This window comes from Onychostruthus taczanowskii, unplaced genomic scaffold (genome assembly GCF_017590055.1).
Source record: "Onychostruthus taczanowskii isolate IOZ18803 unplaced genomic scaffold, ASM1759005v1 scaffold504, whole genome shotgun sequence".
Classification (NCBI taxonomy): domain Eukaryota; kingdom Metazoa; phylum Chordata; class Aves; order Passeriformes; family Passeridae; genus Onychostruthus; species Onychostruthus taczanowskii.
Genome location: NW_024502614.1, coordinates 6,450 through 17,032, shown reverse-complemented (window position 1 = coordinate 17,032; position 10,583 = coordinate 6,450). Strand labels below are relative to the sequence as shown.

The window sequence follows — 10,583 nt, the reverse complement described above, 5'->3', positions numbered from 1 at the left end:
CCTTCCCTGGCACATGGAGCCCCCCCATCCCTCTGACCCCAATCCCAAACTTTTCCTGATATGTGGCAGCCCCTCCACCCCTCTGATCCCCATCCCACCCCTCTCCTGGCACATGGAAATTCCCCCAACCCCTCTCATCCCAATCCCACCCTTCTCCTGGCACATGGAGCCCCCTCATTCCTCTGATCCCAATCCCAAACCTTCCCTGACACATGGAAGTCCCACAACCCCTCTGATCCCAATCCCACCCCTTCTCTTACCCTCCGAAATCCCTTCATCCCTTTTTCCCTCATCCCAACCTTCTCCTGGCCCATGGAGCCCCCTCATCCCTCTGATCCTGATCCCACCCCTTCCCCAACCCTTGGAATTCCCTCCATCCCTTTTCCTCCCCATCCCAACCCTTCCCTGGCCCACGGAGTCCCCTCATCCCTCTGATCCTGATCCCACCCCTTCCCTGACCCTTGGAATTCCCTCCATCCCTTTTCCCCACCTCCCAACCCTTCCCTGGCCCACGGAGCCCCTCTGATCCCGATCCCGCCGTCTCTTCCCAGCCTACAAGGAGAAGATGAAGGAGCTGCCCCTGGTCTCCCTCTTCTGCTCCTGTTTCCTGTCGGATCCCCTCAACAAGCCGACCTACGCCTACGAAGGTGGGACCCCCTTCCCAATCCCACCGCAGCCCCTGGAATTCCAGGAATTCCGGGATCTCTGAGGGGCTTCAACTCCTCCTCGGCATGAGCGGGGTCAGCCTTGAACGGAGCGGCAGCTCCGGAATTTTCTGGGAATTCAGCACAAGGCTGGGTTGGGATCTGGAGGGGTTTGGGCTGACCCAACCCCCTCAGCTCTCCCAAATATTCCCAGCTCGGCCCCATGGATGGGTTGGGATCCAGAGGAGATCTCGGAGCTCCTCATTACCTCATCCTGTATCCATATTTTTCAGCTCCAGGTGATTCATCCCAATCCATGTCCAGAGGCCGTGGAAGAGCCTTGGGGGGCTCCTCCAGGTTATCCAGGGGGATCTACACTGGAAAAGGGATCACGATCCCATTCCCAATTCCCAAAGCAGGGAGAGATGGAGAGACAGGATCATTCCCAAGCCTCAGCTCTCCCAAATATTCCCAACCCGACGCCATGGATGCATTAGGATCCAGAGGAGCTCTGGGAGCTCTTCATTCTCTCATCCTGTATCCATATTTTTCAGCTCTGGGTGATTCATCCCAATCCATGTCCAGAGGCCATGGAAGAGCCTTGGGGGGCTCCTCCAGGTTATCCAGGGGGATCTACACTGGAAAAGGGATCACGATCCCATTCCCAATTCCCAAAGCAGGGAGAGATGGAGAGACAGGATCATTCCCAACCCTCAGCTCTCCCAAATATTCCCAACCCGACGCCATGGATGCATTAGGATCCAGAGGAGCTCTGGGAGCTCTTCATTCTCTCATCCTGTATCCATATTTTTCAGCTCTGGGTGATTCATCCCAACCCATGTCCAGAGGCCATGGAAGAGCCTTGGGGGGCTCCTCCAGGTTATCCAGGGGGATCTACACTGGAAAAGGGATCATGATCCCATTCCCAATTCCCAAAGCATGGAGAGATGGAGAGACAGGAACATTCCCAGCCCTCAGCTCTCCCAAATATTCCCAACCAGATCCCATGGATGGGTTGGGATCCAGAGGAGCTCTGGTAGATCCTCATTCCCTCATCCCGGAGCGTGGGCTCCATGTTTCTCAGCCTGATCCCTGTCCGGTGGCCGTGGAAAAGGATTCCCAGCCAAGAGGGATCCACACTGGAAAAGGGATCACGGTCCCATTCCCACTTCCCAAAGCAGGGAGAGATGGAGAGACAGGAACATTCCCAACCCTCAGCTCTCCTAAATATTCCCAACCCGACCCCATGGATGGGTTGGGATCCAGGGAGGCTCCAGGAGCCCTTTATCCCTTCATCCCTTCATCCCATATCCCTATTTTTCAGCTCCAAGTGATTCACCCCGATCCAGGTCCAGAGGAAATGGAAGAGCCTTGGGGGGCTCCTCCAGGTTATCCAGGGAATGGGATCATGATCCAATTCCCCAAACCAGGGAGAGATGGAGACACAGGGACATTCCCAACCCCCAGCTCAGCCCCATCCATGGGAATCCCAAAATTTCTACACCACACCCCACATCCCTGAACCCCAGGGATGCATTTAGGCTAAATCTGGATGAAACTCACGGATACCAGGGATGGCGGAATCGGCTTCCGCGGGCGCGGAAATCCCGGGATGGGAATTCCCGGCGCTGATTCCACGCCCTTTTTTCCCCCACCCAGACACGGTGGATCTGACCTGGTGCGTCATCTCCGACATGGAAGTGATCGAGCTCAACAAGCGCACCTCGGGCCAATCCTTCGAGGTCATCCTGAAGCCGCCATCCTTCGACGGAATTCCGGAATTCAACGCCTCCCTGCCCCGGCGCCGCGACCCTTCCCTGGAGGAGATCCAGAAGAAGCTGGAAGCGGCGGAGGAGAGGAGAAAGGTGGGTGAATTCCCGTTTTTGGGTTCCCCCTTTTTGGGTTGGGAATTCCCCCCCCCCCCATTTTTGGGTTTCCTGTATTTGGGTTGGGAATTGCCCCCCTGTTTTTGGGTTCCCCATTTTTGTGTTGGTAATTCCCCCCCCATTTTTGGGTTCCCCATGTCAGGTTGGGAATTCCTCCTCCCCATTTTTGGGTTCCCCATGTCAGGTTGGGAATTCCTCCTCCCCATTTTGGGTTCCCCATTTTTGGGTTCCTCATTTTTGGGTTGGGTAATTCCCCCCCCCATTTTTGGGTTCTCCATTTTTGGGTTGGGTAATTCCTCCCCCATTTTTGGGTTCCCCATTTCAGGTTGGGAATTCCTCCTCCCCATTTTTGGGTTCCCCATTTTTGGGTTCCTCATTTTTGGGTTGGGGAATTCCTCCCCCGTTTTTGGGTTCCTCATTTTTGGGTTGGTAATTCCCCCCCATTTTTAGCTTCCCCATTTTTGGGTTGGGGAATTCCTCCCCCATTTTTGGGTTCCCCATTTTTGGCTTGGGAATTCCCCCCTGTCCGTTTTTGGGTTCCCCATTTTTGTGTTGGTAATTCCCCCCCCATTTTTGGGTTCCCCATTTTTGGTTTGGGAATTCCCCCCCCATTTTTGGGTTCCCCATTTTTGTGTTGGGAATTCCTCCCCCTGTTTTTGGGTTCCTCATTTTTTTGTTGGGAATTCCTCCCCCTGTTTTTGGGTTTGGAATTCCCCCCCTCCATTTTGGGGTTCTCCGTTTTTGTGTTGGTAATTCCCCCCCATTTTTAGCTTCCCCATTTTTGGGTTGAGGAATTCCCCCCCCATTTTTGGGTTCCCCATTTTTGTGTTGGGAATTCCCCCGCGTTTTTGGTTTGGGAAGAGGTGGCTTCATCCCGGCAATGTCCCCGTGGTGTCCCCAGTACCAGGAGGCGGAGCTGCTGAAGCACCTGGCGGAGAAGCGGGAGCACGAGCGGGAAGTGATGCAGAAGGCCATCGAGGAGAACAACAACTTCATCAAGATGGCCAAGGAGAAGCTGGCGCAGAAGATGGAATCCAACAAGGAGAACCGCGAGGCCCACCTGGCGGCCATGTTGGAGCGCCTCCAGGAGAAGGTGGGCGCCTGGAAAAGGGCTTGGGATGAGTCGGGATATTCGGGATATTGCTGGATCTTGGGGTGGCACCACCGGAGAGGGGGTCCCACTTCCCTTCCCGCCCAAGCGCGGCGTCCCACTGGGATTGGGGGATCCTGCCCGGGTGGATCCGTAGGCTTGGGAGAGGTCAGAGAGTCGGGATCTGGGTCTTGTCCTTTTCCCATGTCCCACCAAGGTGGGACTCAGAATCCCAGGAATTGTAGAATCCTGGGATGGTTGGGTTGGAAGGGACCTTTAGGATCATCCAGTTTCACCCCCGGCACCTTCCACTATCCCAGATTTCTCCAAGACCCGTCCAACCTTTCCTTGAACTATCCCAGGTTGCTCCAAGCCTTGTCCAACATTTCCTTGGACTATCCCAGGTTGCTCCAAGCCTTGTCCAACCTTTCGTTGGACTATCCCAGGTTGCCCCAAGCCCCCTCCAACCTTTCCTTGGACTATCCCAGGTTGCCCCAAGCCCCCTCCAACCTTCCCTTGGACACCTCCAGAGATCCAGGGGCAGCCACAGCTTCTCTGGGAATTCCATCCCAGCCACATCCCTGCCACTCCCCTTGCACATTTCCCACCTCCGGGCTGGCGGATCTCCCCCTGGTCCCTTCCCACGGATCCGGCAGCTCCCCAGCTCCGTGCTGGGAGCCATTCCCACCCTTCCAGCCCTCTTCTCTCTCCCGAATCAGGTCTGTTCCCAACCTCCGCACGGAAAATCCCACCCTCACCACCTCCAGCTCCCTCCAAAACATCCGGAGCCCGCCCAGTGCCCTTCTCCGAACGCCTCCGCCGGGGCAGAGGCGGAGAGCGCCAGATAATGCCGGAAAATCCCAGCTAATCCCAGCTCCATGGGGCTTCCCGGGACGGTTGACGTCTCCCTCGTAGCCAGAGGGCGAGGACAAAGTGTCCCCAAGTGCCACCAGCAGCCCTTAAAGTGACCCCAGGGGAGGAGAGGACGCTGGTGACCCATCCGTGGCGTCCCTCGGGATGAACCTCGTGCCTTCAACCCCTCCGGAGCCGCTGTCCGTGGGGATCCCGGAATCCTGGAACCCGGCTAACGCGTGTTCCCCTCCTCCTCCTCCTCCTCCTTCCCCTCCTCCTTCCCGATCCCACAGGACAAACACGCGGAAGAAGTGAGGAAAAACAAGGAGCTCAAGGAAGAAGCCTCCAGGTAAAGAGGCTCTGCTCGGACTGACAGCTCCGGGGAGGTGCCGGAGGCTTCCGCAGCTCCAGGTCGGAATGGTGTGGGAATGGTGGACGTTGCTCTGCTTTCTTTGTTCGTGGATGTGACGAGTTGAGGGGTGAAGCCATCGGAGTCGTCGTCGTCGTTCCGGGGAGGGTGGGGAGGGAAGGGATGAGGGCGGGATTTTGGGATGCCCACCCGGGTGGGTCCCGCCCGTCAGCCAGGTCCGGAGGGGACAGCCGAGGGCTGAGGAGGTGATCCCCGGGAGAAATCCCGGGAATACGGAGCGGGGTGGGGAGGGAATTGTGGGAAATGTGCGTCGTGTGTGACTTTAATTTGGTGCTGGGCAGGCGGGGCGGGCGGGAATCCCTCCGGAGTCTTCTCCATCCAATCCCATCCCATCCGTGGGCTGCGGAATCTCTTGGTGTCCCTCCCTCCCTTGTTCCCGCCTGGATTTGGGATCTCTTCCCGGATCTGGCGGGTTTTTTTGCCCTTCCAGCACCGTTTTGGGAAGGGGGAGAAGTTTTTTTGCCCACCACCACTGCTGGAGGTGGTCAGGGAGTGAAATTCCCTTGCTCCAAAGGTTTTTTCCCAGCTGTTGGAGACGCCCATGATCTTTCCCAAGGGTGACATTGGAAAGCCCCATGAATTCCCAAAGAAGCTTTTTTGTAAGAACCTCCCAAAAAACAATCCCGGTGGGAATTCTTGGATGAAATCCCCCTTTCCAGCTGGAAAAACCATCGGCTCCCGGAGATGGAGCAGCAGGAGAAGCCAGGGCGGGGCTGCGGAGACCACGATGGAAGGGAATGAGGGAAAATTTGGGAAAAAGGTGGAGGTGGGACGGAGCCCTGTGGAGAGCAGGGAAAAATATCCATGGGAACCCCTGGTGACACCAGGGAGGGTGGAAAACCCCCCCAATATTCCAGGAGATGCTTTTTTTGGGAGCTGCCATGCCATTCCTGGGGAATCCTCACCTCCAGGAAGGGCGGGGGAGAAGGAAAATTGGATTTTCCAGGGGGGTGAGAATTCCCTGCATTCCCAGCTGCCAGCTGGAAGCGTTCCCAGTGCTGCTGCACCCCAAAATTCCAACCAGGATGTGAACAAAGGGTTTGGGTCTCCGCTATGTCTCGATAAGACATTCCGAGCTCCGATCCGGGTGTGGAGGGAATCACGGCTCTTTCCCGGTGCCGGGAGATGCCCAGCGTGATCCCGGAGCCCCGGGGAGAATCCTGGGAAAGGGGAAAAAAGGGATTGGGGACGGATTGTGGCACGAGCTGTCCTTTTTTTTGTACACAACGGATGTAAATAAAACTGCCTTGGCCTTTCCTTTCGTTTCCATGATCCCTGCGGTGCTTCCCGTGTGTTTTTTTTTGGGATTGGGGCATCCCGGAGTTGGGAAAAAGAGGAAAGGAGGGAATTAGGGCGGGAGGCTGGGCTGGTTTTCCCCCCCATTCCCCAAAAACTGGTGGGATTGGAAGATTTGGGAGTTCCAAACTCATCCCATGAAGTTTTGCCGTCCCAGACCTGGAGCAGGGAGTTGGATCCGAATTCCGTCCGTGTGCTGGGAGAGGAGGAAACTGGGAAAGATCTGGGTGAGGTGGGATCATCCATCCATGGAATATCCATGGAACAGGAAAAAACCATCCGTTCCTCCGGGCCAGGAGGAAATCCCAGGAATTCCTGCTCTGGCTCCAAGGAGGAAGCAATGGGAAGGTTCCTCTCCCATCTTTGTTCGACCGGAAAATGGGACCAAAATTCAGGAGCAGCATTCCAGAGGGTCCAAAGTGTTCGTTCCTCCAGATCCAATCCTCTGGGAAAAGGAGATCCCGGATCCTGGGAATCTTTGAGGATGGGTTTTGGGATCCCAAATCCCAAATCCCACGGGTTTGGGATCAGACAAATCCAGGGAAAGGGGTTTGGGCTTCCCTATGGATGCAGCTGGGATTCCCGTGGTGTCCCGGTGGGACAGGAAGGGGCTGTATCCAAAGGGACCAGGAAAAGAGGGCATGGATCCACCCACACTTCCTGAAAAACCTGGGATGGTGGCAGGTTTCCCCACCCATGGAATGGAAGAGCTTTGAGGTCCCGTCCCACCCAAACCATTCCAGGATTCCAGGATCACCCCACTCCATGGCCTGAGGAATCCTCAGGAACGAGGATCTGGGGAATAATTTTTCCCCCTTCATGCCTTCCCCTATCCCAGGGAACATTGCCAGGGATGCAGGATTTTCTGGGAAATCCAGCTCAGCCAGGAATTCCTTCCCAAGATCCCACCATCCCAAGCTCCCCTTTCCCACTGGAAGCCATTCCCTGGCTCCTGGCCCCTCCAGCCCTTTCCCAAATCCCAGCTCTCCTGGAGCCTCTGGAAAAGGCTCCAAGGATTCCCTGGATCCTTCCCTGATCCAGCTGCACATTCCCGGCTCCCCCAGCCTGGATCCATCCCCATCCTGATTCCTCCTGGAAAAAGAATTTCAGGATCCAAGGGCTTTACTGGGAATCTCAGATCTCCAGGTAGTGTCTCCCTTCCCTTTTCCATCCCTGAATTCCATAAAAATCCCTGGGAATGGATTCTGAGTGTCCTTGATCCCAGAATCCCGGAATGGTTTGGGATAGGATCCATGGACCTTCAATCCCATCCCAGGGTCAGTTCCCACAATCCCAGGGTGCTCCAACCTTTCCTGGGACACTGCCAGGGACGCAGGGATTCTCTGGAAATTCCAGCCCAGCCGGGAATTCCTTCCCAAGATCCCACCATCCCAAGCTCCCCTTTCCCACTGGAAGCCATTCCCTGGCTCCTGGCCCTCCAGCCCTTTCCCAAATTCCAGATCTCCTGGAGCCCCTTGAGGCTCAGGAAGCAGCTCCAGGGATTCCCTGGAATCTTCTGGAGTTCAAGACTTGGATAAAAGGGAGGAATTTTCTCCTGGGATAAACGCTGTGGGAAAGGAAGGATGGAAGGATTCACTCCGGATCAGCCCTGTGAGATTCCCAAGGTTTGGGAATTGCCGAGTTTAATAACGTGGGAAATCAGATGGTGGATTAATAACAGTAATGGGATCATTAATCAATTAACCTGCTGCTTATTAAGTGATTAATTAATCCCTTTAGCAGGGTATTGATTATCCAGGAAAGATCATGGAATTTTGGCCGATGATCCAACGGGAATGTCCGATCCCAGACACATCTGGGAGTCTTGGGAACACCTCGCACCCTTGGAAAACTTCCAAGGAAAACCAAGAGCCAGAAAACGTTGGTTCATTCTCTTGGAATTATTTATTTCCGGGATGCTTGGAAGGCAACTTGTCCATGGAGTTATCCATAAAAAAACGACATTCCAGGGAAAACAGAATCCGGAATATCGGAAAGAATCCCCCAGGAGAGCACCAAGAGGGAAGGGAGTGGTTGGAAGGGACAAATCTCACTTTTCCCTCCTCAGAAAACATGGAATAGGAAAGAAGGTCAGTTAATTAAATATTAATTGAATTAATTTAAATAAAATATTCATCACCAAACGCAGGGAGGGCGGAGCCAAATCCCAGCTTCCAAATCCGGATCCCAGGAAAAGGCAAAGCCAGGGAAAAAGGAGGGTTTCCAGCTGAAACTACCCATGGAAAATTAAAATTAATTATCCAAATTAATTATTGAAATTAATTATTCAAATCAGTAAAAGCAATTCTAATTATCCAGAGTAAGGCAGTGAAAAAAAAAAAATGTTTTAAATCCCGTCTGATCATTCCTGATCCCTTTTAGGATGGATGGAAAATCCATCCGGAATTCTTTGCCTGCCAAAGGGTGGGGAGGTGAAAATGGAAGGAGAAATGGAAAAATTTCACAGGTTGTTTTTTTTTTTTTCCCTTTGGAATCCTTTCGTTTGGAATATTTTTATTCCCAAGGGTGTGGAACACAATCCTTTCTCGTTTTCCTGCGATTCCATCCCTGGGAACGCGCACTGGATCTCCCGGCTTCCCTCAGAGCTGATTCCCTGTATCCCTGGATATTCAGGATCTTTGGAAATGGGATGCAAATCCTCGGGAATAAAATCTGCTCCATCAAATCCCACGTGGAAAATTCCGCCAGGAGCGCCTCCATCGCTTCCCTTGGGAAATTCCAGTGGGTCGGCGGTCATGGAACTCCACATGGATCAACCTGGATTTGATTCCCACCCTCCGAACATCTGGATTTAGTCTTGGGAATGCCCTTAGCAGGAATCACCTTCACATTCCCAGGAGATCTCCCACACTGGAGGACTCGGATCAATTCCCTATTGGATCCCAGTTGGATCCACTCCCTTCCCAGGAATCACCACCACATTCCCAGGAGATCTGGATCCCAGTTCCTTCCCAGGCCTTCTGAGGAATCACCACCACATTCCCAGGAGATCTCCCACATTGGAGAACTTGGATCGATTCCCTGTTGGATCCATTCCCTTCTGTGGAATCACCACCACATTCCCAGGAGATCTCCCACACTGGAGGACTCGGATCAATTCCCTATTGGATCCCAGTTAGATCCACTCCCTTCCCAGGAATCCCCACCACATTCCCAGGAGATCTCCCACACTGGAGGACTCGGATCAATTCCCTATTGGATCCCAGTTAGATCCACTCCCTTCCCAGGAATCCCCACCACATTCCCAGGAGATCTCCCTCCTTGGAGAACTTGGGTCGATTCCCTGTTGGATCCATTCCCTTGTGTGGAATCACCACCACATTCCCGGGAGATTTGGATCCCGGTTGGATCCATTCCCTTCTGAGGAATCACCTCCACCAAATTCCCAGGAGATTTGGATCCCAGTTGGATCCATTCCCTTCCATACTCCCATGGGATCTCCCAAATTGGAGGACATGGATCAATTCCCCGTTGGATCCCAGTTGGATCCATTCCCTTCCCATGAATCACCTCCCCACTCCCAGGAGATCTCCCACATTGGAGGACATGGATCGATTCCCTGTTGGATCCACTCTCTTCCCAGGAATTACCTCCACATTCCCAGGAGATCTCCCTCCTTGGAGGGCATGGATCGATTCCCTGTTGGATCCACTCTCTTCCCAGGAATTACCTCCACATTCCCAGGAGATCTCCCTCCTTGGAGGGCATGGATCGATTCCCTGTTGGATCCACTCTCTTCCCAGGAATTACCTCCACATTCCCAGGAGATCTCCCTCCTTGGAGGGCATGGATCGATTCCCTGTTGGATCCACTCTCTTCCCAGGAATTACCTCCACATTCCCAGGAGATCTCCCTCCTTGGAGGGCATGGATCGATTCCCTGTTGGATCCACTCTCTTCCCAGGAATTACCTCCACATTCCCAGGAGATCTCCCTCCTTGGAGGGCATGGATCGATTCCCTGTTGGATCCACTCTCTTCCCAGGAATTACCTCCACATTCCCAGGAGATCTCCCTCCTTGGAGGGCATGGATCGATTCCCTGTTGGATCCACTCTCTTCCCAGGAATTACCTCCACATTCCCAGGAGATCTCCCTCCTTGGAGGGCATGGATCGATTCCCTGTTGGATCCACTCTCTTCCCAGGAATTACCTCCACATTCCCAGGAGATCTCCCTCCTTGGAGGGCATGGATCGATTCCCTGTTGGATCCATTCCCTTTCCAGGAATCACCTCCACCTTCCCAGAAGATTTGGATCCCGGTTGGATCCATTCCCTTCCACACTCCCAGGAGATCTCCCAAGTTGGAGCACTCAGCTCGATTCCCCATTGGATCCCAGTTGGATCCACTCCCTTCCCATGAATCA

The 10,583-nt window shown here is 54.0% G+C and overlaps 1 protein-coding gene across 2 annotated transcripts; it reads left to right on the top strand.

The window, feature by feature from the left end:
• The first annotated feature begins 545 nt into the window (after positions 1-545).
• STMN4 (stathmin 4) lies at positions 546-6,159 on the top strand. Of its 2 annotated transcripts, none has more exons than XM_041416134.1 (4): positions 546-647; positions 2,304-2,509; positions 3,432-3,623; positions 4,766-6,159. In XM_041416134.1, exons 1-4 carry the CDS (start codon positions 566-568, stop codon positions 4,823-4,825), a joined length of 540 nt encoding a protein of 179 aa, XP_041272068.1. In that variant the 5' UTR covers positions 546-565; the 3' UTR covers positions 4,826-6,159. The 2 variants fall into 2 exon arrangements, with proteins under 2 accessions (XP_041272068.1, XP_041272067.1); XM_041416133.1 differs by having other exon boundaries at positions 548-647; positions 4,340-6,159.
• Positions 6,160-10,583: the final 4,424 nt, after the last annotated feature.

What these genes read in the sequence shown, in the direction of transcription:
- STMN4 (XM_041416133.1), top strand. Translation starts at nt 566, where the DNA reads ATGAAGGAGCTGCCCCTGGTCTCCCTCTTCTGCTCCTGTTTCCTGTCG. An exon ending in GCCGACCTACGCCTACGAAG is followed by an intron (nt 648 to 2,303) that starts GTGGGACCCCCT and finishes TCCCCCACCCAG; the next exon opens with ACACGGTGGATCTGACCTGG. An exon ending in CGGCGGAGGAGAGGAGAAAG is followed by an intron (nt 2,510 to 3,431) that starts GTGGGTGAATTC and finishes TGGTGTCCCCAG; the next exon opens with TACCAGGAGGCGGAGCTGCT.